General features: G+C 39.2%; 2 protein-coding genes across 8 annotated transcripts in view; one reads left to right on the forward strand and one right to left on the reverse strand.

The window, feature by feature from the left end:
- Positions 1-2,637, forward strand: part of ALK (ALK receptor tyrosine kinase) — a 323,117-nt gene extending 320,480 nt beyond the window's left edge. For both annotated transcript variants that reach the window (XM_072857093.1, XM_072857092.1), the window contains one exon: positions 2,511-2,637. The gene's annotated coding sequence lies outside the window, so the exon portion shown is untranslated. The remainder of the gene's footprint in view (positions 1-2,510) is intronic.
- Positions 2,638-2,677: 40 nt separating this feature from the next.
- CLIP4 (CAP-Gly domain containing linker protein family member 4) overlaps positions 2,678-15,679 on the reverse strand; it is a 36,258-nt gene continuing 23,256 nt past the window's right edge. For 4 of the 6 annotated variants that reach the window (XM_072857087.1, XM_072857088.1, XM_072857086.1 and 1 more), the window contains 7 exons: positions 12,859-12,999; positions 12,294-12,428; positions 9,998-10,121; positions 9,139-9,203; positions 8,387-8,459; positions 4,998-7,843; positions 2,678-2,829 (listed from right to left, as the gene is read on the reverse strand). In XM_072857087.1, the coding sequence (XP_072713188.1) occupies positions 7,522-7,843; positions 8,387-8,459; positions 9,139-9,203; positions 9,998-10,121; positions 12,294-12,428; positions 12,859-12,999 (860 nt within the window). In that variant the 3' untranslated portion in view covers positions 2,678-2,829; positions 4,998-7,521. Of the gene's footprint in view, positions 2,830-4,997; positions 7,844-8,382; positions 8,460-9,138; positions 9,204-9,997; positions 10,122-12,293; positions 12,429-12,858; positions 13,000-15,679 lie in introns of those variants that run through there. The other 2 variants (XM_072857089.1, XM_072857090.1) reach the window with 2 other exon arrangements.

Here is a 15,679-nt window from a genome sequence, read left to right on the forward strand (position 1 = left end):
AATTGTGTGTGGTGGTTGGTTAACAGGGCTGTGCTCTTCTGTTGGGGTCAGCTTGAGTCAGGGGCTGCTCTGAATTTCATGTTCGTCTGCTAGGGATGCATCGCACCACTGCTGCGTGGGCTTGGTGGGGATAATGAGGGTTTCGGGTGTTGTGCTGCTGTGCACAGGCTTCTTTAGTTTGAACTAAGAGAATATTTGTGATCTCTGAGGTTATTAGGCTCGCAGCTCTTGTCATGTAATAGCCACTGGGGAGGGATTCTGTCTAGCTTAGGAATGTGTTAGTGTCACACTGGTCTCTCTCTAGCTCAGTAAATTCAATGGGGTACTTTTCTAGAGTCTCAGGAAAGCTGATTAATTCAGGAGGTAATCACCATCAGAACCATTTCTTACACTAGTATATTATTCACATATAATAGCAATTTTCATTTAAATATTCCAGCTTTCTCATTTTCAGAAGGGCTGAAGCTCCTCATTGTTTTCTTTAACTCTTCTTTGCATAGGAGCACACACTGAGTTTTTGCTGCCCTGCCTCTTACATGTAACTGAGGACAGAACCTGACCTGTATACTGATGAGCGTTCTTAAAGAATACACAAGAACAAAAAGTTGTGAAGTTAATGATCTTTGACTAGCTGAAATTATTAATTCTTGGATTTGAGGCAGCACCTCTGATGCTGCACAAATGCAGATAAGCTGCCACGCTATGATGTTAAAGGTAGCATTTCTAAAGAAGCTTTAAAAGCACGAGCTGCAAAAGATGATTATAAGTTAGTTTGTGGGGATGAAAGGGGAAAGGCAAGCTTTCCCCAGCCATGGTGATAGCGTGATTACAGCTCTGCAGCTTGTGCCGTGCAGTTATTTTATCACAGAATTTCAACTGAAATACTCTTACAGAATGGGAGCTGTAAAAAATGAAGGAGCTAAACACATTACTGCTTCTTACCTATGGAATACGTGAGGAGATAATTCTGGTCAGGGGACGTGGTGAATTACTACTGAAATTCTCCGGTCTGCTGAGTACAGTGCATTGAGATAAATACTGTCAGCACTAGCAGTTGGTTTTAAGTAAGCTTCCTTCCTGTGTCTCCAGTGTAAAATGTTTTGTTGTGGGGGGTTTTTTTGTGTTGGCTTTTGGGTTTTTGTTTTTCTTTTTTTTTAAATCCCTCCTCTGAGCTCTTGGAATTCAGAAATGTAGTTTGGGGTAATTTTTAATGTAAAAACCATAACATCTCTGAGCTCTTCCACAGCAAGCATTTGATTTGGTACCCCTGAGTGCTGTCCAAGCACAGTACCCCAGTTTGCAAAAATTGTTTTGTAAATATTGATGCTAATCGAATCTTGCCACTCGGAAACAAGGCTTGGAGCATTTGCCTGTCCTCTTCCTTAGAAAATAAATAATACCATCAATGACAAATGATTTCCATTAATTAATGGCCTGGACCAAAGAGTGCTCTGCTACTTGTGTGCAGGCTGCATCAAAGAAAGCGCATGACAGTTCCTGGTCATTCTGTATTTGCATTGCTTAACTATAAGCGTCTGTCCCGTTGCCAAAGCATTGCTGGGATTTCAGTGACAATGCAAGATTGTATTTGTATCATTGGGATGATGTGAAGAAAGCTTTCCTTAATTATACCTGTTTCGTCTGTCACTAAAGTACCAATTCACACTCCGGCACTGTCAATTACTACAGCATCTCAAATTAGCTGAAAGGCTGACAGAAACGATTGTAACATTTAACCAGTAAGCATGTGAGAGCTGCAGCTGCCATGCAGGTTTGCCCTGGGTGGAAGAATTGCTAGCAGCAGTTTGTTCAGCGAGGTAGGAAAGAAGCTTCTGAAGGGCTTTCCCAGGGGTAGGGCAGAGGGAAACAACAGAAACTCGGCTTTGTGTGCTGGGGTAAAGCTAACAGACTGCAGTTCAGAGGTTATAGACACTGGGTGTTGTGTAAAGAGCTGAGTAATTCACTTGACACGGTTGTAAGGAGATTGTGGCTTAAATTCTGTACAAGAAGGTACTTCATAGAATTTATTTTAGCATTTCTCTTAAAACATCTGGAAGTGCTCAGTGTTCATGTTTCTTCTGTTCCAATTTCTAGCAGTTTCATTCTAGCACATTTCCTGTAGCTGTACACCATTAGCAAGAGGATTTTGCCCAGTCATGAACCAGGAATTTTTAATTTCTGTGTCTAGAAAGATTCACCTGTTCAGTTCTCGGAGCTACAGGGAACAGAAGGGGCTTAAGTCACCCTGAGCTCAGACCAAAGCACCCTGGCATGTGTAAATCCCAAATTCCCTTATTAAACCCCTCCGCGCTAGGCTTTTACAGTGTTGTAGGAGAAAAAAATTCAAGTTATTTTAACCCTCTTACACATTTTTGTCTATGACTTATTTTTTTAAAATGTAGTTTATTAAGACAATGTACATTTTTTTCAGGAACTTGTTTTTAAGACTCTTAATCTTTTTCATTGGCAATATTTACATTCTGGTCTTATGTGTCTTCCTCACTCTACAGTGGAAAAGCGGGAAGCCTATGATCTACAGGATCTAAAGCACGACTGGGAAAATCCTGTGCTACCACTCTCATACTCTGAAAATGGCTTATTTCCATGTGGATGTTACCTCTTTCCTATAGATGTTAGGTAGGTTTCTCATTCTGTAAGCTGCTGAAGGTAAACTAGGTTGGGCTGCCTGTTTATCTGCCTTTCCAGTTGTCCTTCCATCCTCCTTTTCGCTACTGAACCTTGTTTCTCCATCATGTGCCTGGAAATGAAGCGAGGCAAGACACTTCCTCGAGGAGCAGTGGAAGGAGTGGTGGTGGGAGAAGCGCTTTCCTGTAGCGAGGGAAGGAGGTACAGGTACCACAGGTTGAAAGCACAAGGGCTGCATTAATTTGGCTGAGTCAGCCTTTCACACTGGTGTAGTATCACGGGTCCACTGGCTTCCCTCCCCGCGTGTTCACAAAAGGACGCAGGCTCAGTGGGAGAGCAGCTGCAGCCCTGCTGGGCGCAGTCGTGTATACACTGCATGATGTAAGAGGTCTGAAATAGGCAATGAAGGATTTAACTTTGCATGTCTGCTCCTGTTACTGAGCCTATCTTCTGGGTGACAAGAACCTTGACATAGGAATAGCATAAAACAGCCTTTCATGGCAGCAAAGACATCACAGTTTGTCTGTCCCAAAGTTAAACCCATCACAGGAAAATGTCCAAATTGTCTGCATCTGGCTTCTTTTAGTAACAAGCTTCATTATAGGAGTGTCTGTCTCATGTACAGCAGTTTATGCAACATTGTTTATAAAGGAAGGGCCTGTGCACTTCAGGGATACTATGAAGAAAAATACTAATATATGGTCATTGAGTATTTTGTATTGAATAGTGTATTTGTATTGTAAACAAGTGTAGTGAACCACAAGGCATGAAGACAAATAAAATGACTGTAGCTGGCTTTCTCTGTGTTGGGCTGTGTAATGATTGGATCAATGTCAGAGGGAGGTCTCTGGACATCAATTTTTACTTGGTAAAGTTACAGAAATATTAAGGTACACCGACACACAAAGGAGCAGCTGTGGTGTTTAACTGAGACAGTTTGTCTGTTTAAGACTTGTTTGCATTGCAAATGTCATACCTCCAAGTTTCTTACAGAGAAAGGTGCCGTTCCTTCTATTACAAACCACCAAGGCTGGCTTTTACCTACAGGAAATGGGCCAGTATAAAAAGAGAACAAAGTACAAGGTTGAAGAGGGCTTTTGGGTGTTTTCATTCCTAAATGTTTATATCCTAAGACAGCATTTTCCTTTGGGTCTGGACATGGACTTTGAGTAGGTCTAATTATAAGCTGTATTTTAATACAGTCGAGTGCCAGTATTGACTCCTATGCCATAGGTAGCTGCTTTCTCAAGAAATGGTCCTTGAAATTAGGACTGACTTATCTATAAACCTTATTCTCCTTCACTTGCTTATCCACATGCTCATTCTCCTGCAGGATAGTGCTGTGGTTTAGTTAACAAGACTTTTTTCCTGAGCAGGTATCCAGCAGGCACCTCTTCTCTCCCTCCATTTCCCCCACACTTTGGTTCCTCGCTATCTTAACTGAAAAGGGAGCTCTCCTAGGAGTAGAGCTATTCACCGGACAGCCACCACATACTGGTTTGGATCTGGCGCTGGCTGGCAATCTTTGCTCTAATTTCCATTTTTTCCAGAGTTGTCTGTCTGCAGCGAGGCAGCAAAAAGGATGCGGGTGGGTACTCTGCTATGTGGCTTTCATGGACGCTGTTTCAGTTTCCACCTGGTGTTTGACAAGGCTTCTGCAAAATTTGAACTCTGTTAAAAGCCTTGACATAAATGCTGGACTTGCCACCTGTGCAACACTCTCACAGGTGACAGAGCTAACTTGTCAGAGAAACTAGGTTATGTTTTGCAAATCTGCAGTGCCAGTTTTGGATCCTTGTGCCTCAGATCTTGCTGGATAGCAACATTTTAAAAGCACAGGCTCCCTGCCCAGAAAACCATTACTGTCAACATCTGCAAAACAATCACTGAATCCAGCTGGACTGAACTCACTAGAAATTAATTCCCCATCCTGGAACACCTGAAGAAAGTTCTCCTCCTCCTGTCACACCTGTGACCTCTCCTTTCCAGCCAGTGTCCAACAAAGCTTGAAAGATTTCATTGCTGAGAGCACTGAAGAAGTACCTTTGCTGAAACGGGACCCCAGAGGCATGCTGTGGAACAAGGACAAGCCTCAAAGTCTGCACAGGCAGCAGAGAATTGCTGGGGACCATCTGTTTGTTTATTTGTACAACAGATAATATTTTATTTATATGGTTTATAGGGACTTTGAGGATCATTTGTCTTTTTTCTAACCAGTCTGGGGCTGTGATTGTACAGACCTCAGCACAGCACCTAATTTCAAACTTCACTGCCAGTTATTTTCAGAAATTTTTTTTATGACATGAAGTGTCCTCCTGCAAGAGTTGGAGAAAAGGATTATGGCAACTTACCTTGGATTTAGGGAAGCACAAATCCCTTCACATCACCAACTTGAAGACAGCCATCAGTAATCCTTTCTGGAATGGAGGGACTTTAGGCCGCATAAATTGACACTGCTTCTTGCTTTCTTGCAGAAGATCCTCAGTGCTACCAAAACAGCTCCATACTGATAACAGTCCTGACTTGCTCCTCTAACCTACAGTGCTCTAGCTCATTATAGCCAGAGCTTTCAGGAGAAGTATGCAGCTAGCTGAAGCTGAAATTGAAGGGAAAGCACAGTACACCAATGCGCAGATAATATCCATGCCCTCTTCTCTACCCATCAGACAGGATTCAAGAAGTCCTGCAGTCTTTGCTAGCCCAGGCCACTGAGACCCCACTTCCAGATGAACTGGGTGTAGCTACAGAGCTGTGGAAGGTGCAGCCTGACACCCTTGGAGAAAAAGAATTACCAGCAAATTAGAAAAATCTTGGAAAGAGGTTATTCCCATATATTCCTTCATCTGTGCAAGATACACCACACAGAAATAGTGTGACTATAACAAACCACCTGATCTTGCTGCCTTACCCACACACTTATTCCCCTACATACCTCCTGAAGAAGTCCAGCTACCCATCAGATAAAGCCGTTACATCCATTCCATCTTGTCAGGCAGGAAAAAAACAGCATTTCTGATAATAAGTGTTTCATCACAGAAACTAAACTGCCCACCCAGGAGCACAAGGCTGGGACAAAACCAGTGAAACGTGCTGCACAAATGCTTTTGTTTGACAACTGGCAGTTCTGTACCGACTAGCTAGAAGATATAAAAACTTCTGGTTTATATACTGCAGTTGCTGTTCCATGCTGTATCCTGTTTGCCTAATTTGTACATAAGCACAGAAGTGAGAGGATGTATGTTCTGTAACGACCCAATGAAAATTTTTTGCCATACTATTCATCAGGGTTTCATTTTACTAATACCAGCAAGAAACAGATATTGGACAAAGCAAAGTTCAGTACATCACTGAATATCTGCATCTTCAAATATAAAGCATTGATTTTTTTACATTCAAATTTACAGCTTTTATATTCAATTTAAAATTCCCATAAGTTAGACTACAATATGCATTATTTTAAACACAGCTCTGGAAAAATAGCTACAGCAATATTTCGAAGATAACAGCAGCAGAATTCTGTCTAAAAATAGGATATTATGATGTAATTTAAAGTGTCTCTTCTTCAGGGAGGTAAGAGCAAGCAGATCGTTTAAGAATAAAATGACTGTTCTGGAACACAAAACCATCCTGATAAGCTAATGTTTACATATGCTGAGCAATTAAAATACATTATATGTTTAAAACATGGACAAAATACTAGCTGTTTTAAAAGGCTGATGTGCAAATAACATCACATCAAGGTGTGTTGCAATGCTGTACCTAAAATTATCCTTAATTTATCATAAGACTCTTATAATAAATTTATACTGGAAACGGTTCCGAAAGAAACAAAAAGAAACATGTATCACAAACGAATCAAATAATGTTAATAGCTTGCTTGAAAACCCTGCATATAATCCATACCACTGGCAGGAATTACCAAGTTGTATTTATACAGACTTAATATTTATGATGAGGCTATTACGTATAGTTCCACTCCGGGTTTATTTGCATTTAAAAACTGATACTCATAGCCTGCAGCACACCAAACAAAAAAAGTCTTTAAAAATGAGGGAAAGCTCTCCAGGAGAGTACAAAGTGCATTATTTTAAAGAGTGCTTCTTGTACATAGCTCTTTCTACAAATGCATACAACAAAAAGTGCTTTTTACTACACAGACTGACATGCAGCATATTTGTGCTTTTTAAAGGCTTTTTATTTAATTGCTGCTGTTCACTAGGATAGCCGCAAATACTTATATTTATCAGCCCTTTTGCGTTCTGGAGGGGAGAAGAGGAGGGATCTGAATGATAAAATGTAAAAATACTTCACAACTGTTGGAAAAAGGGGGTTTTTGTTTTGTTGGGGTTTTTTTTGCTTTCTTATTGCTAGCAGCTGGTATTGGAATTGACAAAGTGCCTGGTAACCAGACTAATGTCACTCATTAACCACCTCCTCTGTCAAAAGCAGGCAATGCGCAAAGCATTATCAGTTCATTACTACATGGAGGAAAATCGTTTAAATACTGCATGAATCACAAAGCAACTTTAGAGAATATTGGAGATACTCGCATTCTCTAACTGGAACATTATTCAAATAATGCAGCATCTCAAACCCAAGATGCTTTTGCAATAACCTTCCCAGACAAGGGCTGGTTCACTAAGAGAAACAGAACAGTGCTTTCACTTCTTAATGCGACTGAACTTTTTTTATCTATATATATTTTTTTTATCTCTATATATTAAAATATATATTATATATACACACACATACATATATACTTATATATATGTAAAATGCAAATGCGGATTTAATAATTTAAAAATAAGTTTGCATTCTAGATGGGGTCTTGTGTGCTTTAAATACTTACTTCCTATTGTATGAACACATTTTGGCTCAGCAAATATCGTCTACAAGTTTTGCCCCATTAATCCCACGATAGGTTACTCTGCTAGGTCGAACTAAGACCCCGTGGTTCAGCTTACAGGTGAAGTAGCGCTTTTCCCCCACAGAGCCATCATTCTTTCCCTTGGCACTTCTGAGTTCAAGTCCAAGCCATATCCCTGGTGCAAAGTCTGTAGGACCAATGTACCTGATTGTCCCCATTTCATTGGAGCTGGTCAGAAGAACCTGAGAGCCTTCATGCAGCTTCACTGGTCCCTCAGTGTTAGCTGTAGTGGTATTACTCCAGCTGCGCCGTAACACAGAGCTCTTGGATCTAGTTAGAAAAAAAAAAAGAAAAAAAAAAGTGTCCTGTTTCTACAAAACACCCAGGGCAAATCAGTAATTCAGTGAAGTGCATGGGAAAAAACCTCAACTCCCTTTATAAAAAAAAAAAAAAAAAAAATTGGTTTTGATCTCATGTCACTAGCAAAACATGTAATAACATTAACAGGCTAGTACACATGGCAGTCTGAAATAATTGGAAAATCAATTTCCTTTCACCTGATGCTAGGATCTACAATATTTGCCATAGGTGATAGTAAAGGTAAATTAAGCAGTACAAAGCATTTTATTTGGGACTTGAAAGAGTTTAGCCAAAACAACTTTTAACATGCAAGGCTCAGTCCGGATCACCAGGACAAAGTGAAGTCCTTTAACAAGACCCTCTGAACTTCACCCAGCTGTGTGCAAATACAAGAATTTGGAGAATATGCAGATATTATCTAGATATTATACATGCATAAAGATTTTATTTTGGACAAGAAATAGTAAAGGTAACAGCCAGCCCACCCAAACATGTTAAACTCAAGACACTCACCTAACAAAGGAGTTTCTTCTGTTTATCTCCTTTTGTGAAGATGCAGAAGTGGTGCTTAGACTGCGTCTAAAACCTAAGTGGAAAGGTTAATAAGCTGTGCTGGAGTTCTTAAAAAAAAAAAAAAAACAACACACCACAACCTTTATGAACTCATATTCTTTGTGTTTTCTTTTACGCTGCTTCCACTACATTTGCTACACATTCTCCCCTCCAATTTGGAAATTAAAGTGATGAAACTTCTCATGAAAGTAAGTGCCCATAACATGTTCACATTTTCAGAGAGGACAGAAATGAAATTAAACCAAACAAGGGTAATTTGAAGCAGCCTTTTCACAAAAAGCTTAGCTAAGGAAAAAGAAAAATAACTACTTCAAGTATCTCACAGAAGTTTTAGCCATTTCATATGGACCCCTCCCTACACTGATCCCTTCATCAATGTCAATTTAGATTAAAGAGCAGGTTCAACTTATGGTTAACTCCAATTAGAATGCCATACAGTAATAAGGAAAGAGGGTCAACAATCTTCACTCTGACATAATTATTTCTGCCAGTATAGGGTTAATAACAACACACTACGCCACAGTTCCTGCTGCAGGCTAAAATGGGACCAGCCAGACTATTGGCTGGCATTTGGGTTCCTTGAAAATCTCTTGTGCTCTCAGAGAAGTGGGCTTTGTGCAGTAGGTTCTGGTGGTGGAATGGTAGCCTGCGGTAGGCTACCTAAGCCAAATCACAGTGTCTTATGCTCCTACCTGGAAAAGTGTGATTGATTTTACTTGATGAAGTCTCTGTGAGAGAATCCAGAGAACCTGTTAGTCTGAAAAGCAATAACACAATGAAGAAGTCATTTCAACTCAACTCTGAACAAACCTACTGCTGGGGTCCTTCTTGTCAAATATTGATTAAGTTCTGATTCTTTCCGTTCTCCATCCACCCCCAAGAGACACTTAACATTTCAGTTGTAATCAGGCTGGTATGTAAGAGGTGCCTGGAGCAAACTAGTTTATTCAAGTTACTTGCCTTTTACTCAGCAAGACAGCATGTATAATTTTGAGACCAGTTCTTGAACAGTTTGGCTGAGCTAGGATATTCAGGGAAAGAAAAGCAAGAACATGTCTGGCAGAGTAACTAGATACAAATACAGGAGGAGAGAGCACAGTATTCCTCAGATCTTCTGCCTGAAACCTAACAAAGAGACTACAAACAACGTGGTGGATGCTTTGGTTCTTCTGCGCAGTTAGTTGGAATGAGAATAGTATTTCCAGTCATGTCCAAGGGCAACTTCCTTTTATAACCAAATTTAGCTCAGCGCATCAGGATTGGGCCATGAAAGTAAGGTTTAATGAACACAGACTGTATCAGAAACAGAGGCCCTGGAGTGAAAATACTTGAGGTAGCTGCAATAGAAACAGGGGGAGCTGCATTTCCAATTTATATTCTGCTTTCAAAAAGCTGATCTAAAACCCACCAGGTTTTTAACAGAGGTTATAAACTTCCATTAGCAGAAGAAAACATTTATTTCTTCCATATCTGCTGCAAAACTGTTTCCCACTGGAAACATATTAAGAAAGCATTTAGCAACACAAACATTACAACAGCTTCAGTGCTTACCTCTGTACACGAGATGGTGGTGCAAATATACCGTATCTGGGAAGACAACTGAAGTACTGAATGCCTCCCACAGAACCATCATTCTTCCCATGAGGCTTGTCCAATTCAATTCCACACCAGAACCCTACATTTTAAAACATGGTATTTCAAACAAAACACCACAGGCTTTTCTTCATCTAGACAGTTGGTACAGTTGGCATCCAGCCACATCAAGGAAAACAATTTCTAGTTAGAAACTGTCTGGGTAGTTATTTTATTATACATATATATATTATTCTATGTAACTGTGCAAAAGTTTATATCATAATAAATCTAAATATAATTATCTCAGCATTTTTATATGCTTTCAAGAAAATTGACATTTTAATTAATATAGAAAAGGTTAAACCCTTGATACATATACTACAGCCAAACAGAACGTTACTGAATATAACAGTGGCTATTTGACAAAAAGGAGACAGGAAAGAAGAGCAGTGGTGGTTCAAGTTTCCCTCTTTAGTCCTCTGACCACATGGTTTATGCCTCATCTGAGACCATCAACAGTAAAATTAAAGTTTTGATGATATTAATTCATTCCTTCTCTCCATCTAGCAAGTTATAATTAATACAAATTGCAAGGCTGGTTGTATGATACTGAGAGAAGGGTGTAAGAATCAGAACTGGCCAGCAATTCATCTCGTACAGAACACTGAATAGGCATCAAGATGTTAATAAGCTTGATCATTCATAACCTGTGATAAATGTGAGCTGATTATGTAAAGGTGCTAAATTTCATACTCCATTAGCAGTCCTTATGCTATCCATCCCCAAAAGATTCAAAATTTAATTGCAGTCACTTGGTACTAAGGCACTGGATAAAATGGTAATCCTAATTATCAGCTCAAGAAACACAGGAATGACAGCTTATGAATTAGAAGGGCTCAGTACATCAGAAGTTCTCCCCTTCCTGTTTTTAGAATTAAATAACAATCTGCATTGCAGCAAAAGAAATGAAGTTTGGGTAACTTCCAGAGCTTTGATACATATTAAAATTGAGATGCTTAAAAATGCATCTGTTACATTTTCTATAAATTACTGGTTTTGCAAATGGTGAAGATTTGTGATCTTTCCATCCTCACTCCTTACAATACCATGTTTTTCTCCAAAAAAAATTTCATTCCCTTACGTGGGGGGAGAGGAAGCAGGCTTACACTGTCAAACAGGTTTCTGATTTTACACTTGTTAATTTGGAAAACGAGTCCTTTTCTCATTGTTTACTTTGTAAGCAACACCATGAAGGTAAGAGTGATCACATGGAAGTGTAGAATCAGTTAATTGCAATATCTTAAGCAAGGACTGCCTACAATGAAACTGGGGAAAGGGGCAAGAATGAAAAAAGTACGTAGCTTGTGCCACAATCTTGCATTCTGTCAGTCTAACACTTTTTTTAAAATATTGATGCCACCAAGTGTCGAGACAGAGTATTGCCACTTACGTATCAATCAAATAGACCTCATTTAAACTAGGTACTTACACCAATACTTACTTATCAACTGTTTTTGCATTATTCTTGCAATAAGCAGATTATAGATAAGGACATAAAGAACATAGAATTTGGTTACAAAAATAGTATTCAGAAATTACTTTCCATAATTTAGAACAACTCGCTTCCGTTTGAAAACACCTGGCTTCACTGCAGTATGTTTTTTAGCAAGGGCAAGGGAGGGAGGAGCTGAAAGGGAAAACGATGAGAAAATGGTGGTAGAATTTGGGGCTTTTTGAGATGCTTGTAACTTTTCATCTGTCCTGTGACCTAAAGGTTTATTAGTTAAGATTTAAATGTTCACAGTTACCCTCTTAAAGATGCCAAGAAGATACGAATGAGACAGATACATGACATAAGAGTACAGGTATTGCAAGAGATGAGCTGTGTCAAAAAGACTTACTACAAAAAGTAAGGAGAAAAGGCACGTGATCTCAATAAACTATATACCACTTTAGAGACTAAACTGAGGATTTTCAGAAAGCTTTGTAACAATACCTACAATTTCAACATCAAAATATTTCTCCTAATTAAGCTGTGTTAGTGGACAAGTAAAAGTCACATTTTAAACCATTATTTTTTCCTGGCAGTTGCATTAAGTAAGAAATATTCAATGAAACGTAGGAGAGAGAAAGAACTTTGAAAGAAATCAGTAAATTTAGATGGTTTTTGGAGTGATTGAGGAAAAAGATGGAGTTCTCTTAATGTTCACATGCTTACATGTAAGCTATTCCATATTGATTCTACAACACACACAAAGAGTATTGCAAATACCTGGTGCAAATTTTGTCGTCCCACAAAATCTAACAGTGCCTGTTCTCTGTCCTACCACCAGTACTCTGTCTCCAACCTGAATTTCTCCTTCATCAAAAGCATTTTTCCTTGTAGCCGGAGAAGAACTATACAACCCTGTTCAACAGAAGAACAAGATCTGAAATTAGTGACATTATATCTTTAAAATTTAAGAAAGTCTTAAATAGTGAGCTGATTGGTAAATAGAATATCTATCATCTTTAACATAGCGTACCTTTAACATATGGCAACACACTGCAAATTTTGCTTAGACAAAGAATTGCTTTGCTTCAGCATGAAAACTGTGGACTACCGCCTTTTCTCTGCAGTTGAAGGGTACAGCGACCAACAAGAACAGTTTTCCTCTTGAAGATGTTCTGACAAACTTTTAAAAAGTTGCCAAACTTAAGTTTACGGTTACACTACTTCCCAAGTGTCTTTCTTGAACTATCTCAGATTCTTAAACAGCCAAGTAGTTCTACATAAGTATTCAATACAGCAGGAAACTTCTACCTATGAAAATACACCTCAATAAAACAGACCATACCAGCACTAATTTTAGATGAGGCAGAAGACACTCTAGTCACTGCATTTTTAGTGCTGATAGTTGAGTTACGCTTCTTGCAGTAATTCTGTTTGCCTTCCAAGGAGGTAGTAGAAGAGGAAGAGCTGCTGTACACAGGAAAGCCTAAAAGACATAAATGGAAATAGTCCATCAGAGATCGTATTCGGGAAAGGACAGATTAAGCAGAAGGGAAAGCTTCTGTGAGAAGGTAGTTATCTGTTCTCCACAGTGGGCAGAATACAAAGTAAAGAGCCAGAACTAGAGGTTGTTAAGCAGCATTTACACAAACACCTGTCAGGAATGGCCTAGGTGCATCTGACCCCGCCTTGGGAATAAGGTGGTAATTTAGTGCTGGAAGAGGTCTCCAAAAGCCCCTTCTTTGTTACTCCGTGAAAGTTTTCCTAAACAGTCTCAAACATTTATTAAAACATGGGAGCCTTAGTAATAAGAGATCATACCACCACACTTTCAGCATCCAGCCTATTAAAGATTTGATGAGAAGTGGAAGGAAGGTGATATTATGTGAGTGAATTATTGTCTGGATTAAAGCCTACTATATTCCATTACATTCTGTATTAATATTAAAATCTGTACCATAAAATAAGAATGGGAAATAAATCACTTTTATCTCCATTTGCAAACTCTGATGTCTAAACTGTCCGATAAGACTTATGTTCAGCTTTCCTCCTTCCTTTTCAAGGCTCTCCCCAGTTCTCCCCTTTCCTACCTCCTTCTATGCAAAATAAGACAGGGTGCAGCAAGACATGTCTATGCCTCAGTTTCTCAATGTGAGAAACTAATATAATATTGCTTATCAAACTTTCCACAATTCTGAAGGCTTAATTCCTTAGTTTTCGCAAAGCACCTCGATATCGATGCAGGGTTAGGGTGTTCAATATAATTTAATCCTCCAATCTGGCAAAACAGTAAAGAACTGCAGAAAGGCAAATGCAATGGGTCAAAGCAAAAGCTTAGGCATCTGGGGACAGAAATCTAAAGACTCTGAGATATTGGCTACAGCTATGCTACAATGAAGAAAATGCAAATTACTAAATAAATGGTGACTAAACAGGCAAACTTCAACTCCAAGTCCAAGGTATAAATATATGTATGCATTTGCGAACACATACTACAAGTCCATGTTTAGAAGTCAGTCCAGCGACGTATTCACTGGAGGTCAGACCACCTAGCACTTTTACATGAATGCAACAAAAACTGCTGATGCAGCAATACAGAAACTAAAAGAAACTAGACCAGTCATTAAATGCTTCATTTTGTGGGAAATCATGAGGTGGGAGAAGGAAGAGCAGAAGGGAATTCAGCAGGTCCTATAATCTGTTCCTCTTCCATCAGGCAAAACAACTATTCGTTGTATCACTCCTGCCAGATGAGTATTTGACCTGTTCTTAAAAAGTGGGCAGATCTCTCATCAGGGAGATCTTGGGACTTCCTCAGCAATACATTTCACCACATAATTATCTGTACTGTTACAGGGTTCCCCCCCACCCCATATAACACCTAAATTACCACAGTTTTAGCTCAAAATTTCTTACTCATTACACATGCAGAATGGGTTATATTATTCTTTGTATTTGGAAGCTTCCTGTTTTATCCCTTTACCCTTCTGTCTTTTTAACCACACAATCACAAATTCCATCAGTCTTTTCTCCTAAGTCATGTTTTATACCTCCAGTATATGGTGTCTTCTCTGAATTCCCTCCAGTTGATTCACATCTTTTTTGAAATGAAGTGTCTAAAACTAGATGCAGTGTTTTAGCTGAGGCCTTACCTGTGCCACGTAAAGCATCCAGGTCACTTTGTGTATCTCACAGCTGACACTCTTTTTTATACATTCCAGTATATTTCCCCTTTTGCAACAGCATGACATAGACGACTCACATTTACCTTGTAATACTCAATATCCCCATGTCCTTTTCTACAAAACTATTATCAGGCACATCATTCCCAGGGTGTGTTCGTACAGTTGACTGTTTCAGCCTTGCTACATAACTTGGTAGTTATCCTTACTATTCTGCATCTTTTTCCCCAAAGAAAAAAGGAGGTTTTGGGGGGTTGGGGTTTTTTTTTAATATTAAGCCAGTCAGCTATGTGCCAGGCATCATCTGCATGTTTCATGAACAGACCCTCTATCCCTAGTGTCAAAAAAAAAAAAAAACCAAAAACAAAAAAAAACCCACCCAAAATCACCAAAAAACCAAACCCCAACAATCCAAAACCCACACAAATTACCAGACGCAGCACAAACTCCAGGAAAAGCCCAAGCTGAACTAGCCTTCCTGCTTGACAAAGAACCACCACCAACTACTTTCTAAGTTGGATGTTGGACTTTCCTAAAGGTTCTGCACCTGCCTTATGGCAGTATTATCTAAACCACTAGATCCCAAAATGAGGCTTCACTCCACGTGACTTACAGCCTGCAAAGCCTTTGGAGTCCTATTAATTGCAGATATCCTATTGTATCCATCAAACTGAGACACTGGACTGCCAATTAATTTCATTGTGTGACAAGAACCTGAAGAATAAGCTGTTAAGTGCCCTCCATGAACAAAATGCAGGAAACCTCTGTCTACACAAGTTTTTTAGCTCACCTCTGAAAAAGTATCATATAGGGCAGTGCTTAAATACCTTACACTAGTCTCTTCCCCCAAGTCTCCTCCTCACAACTGTTCACTGACAGAGGATATAAAAAGATGCTTTTCTTTGAAAATAATATATTCAAAGTCACAGTTCAAATTATTTCAAAGAAATACTGCTTTTACCAACAGTTGTAGTATGATTTTAT

The sequence above is a fragment of the Ciconia boyciana genome, chromosome 3 (genome assembly GCF_034638445.1).
Source record: "Ciconia boyciana chromosome 3, ASM3463844v1, whole genome shotgun sequence".
In the NCBI taxonomy this organism is placed as follows: domain Eukaryota; kingdom Metazoa; phylum Chordata; class Aves; order Ciconiiformes; family Ciconiidae; genus Ciconia; species Ciconia boyciana.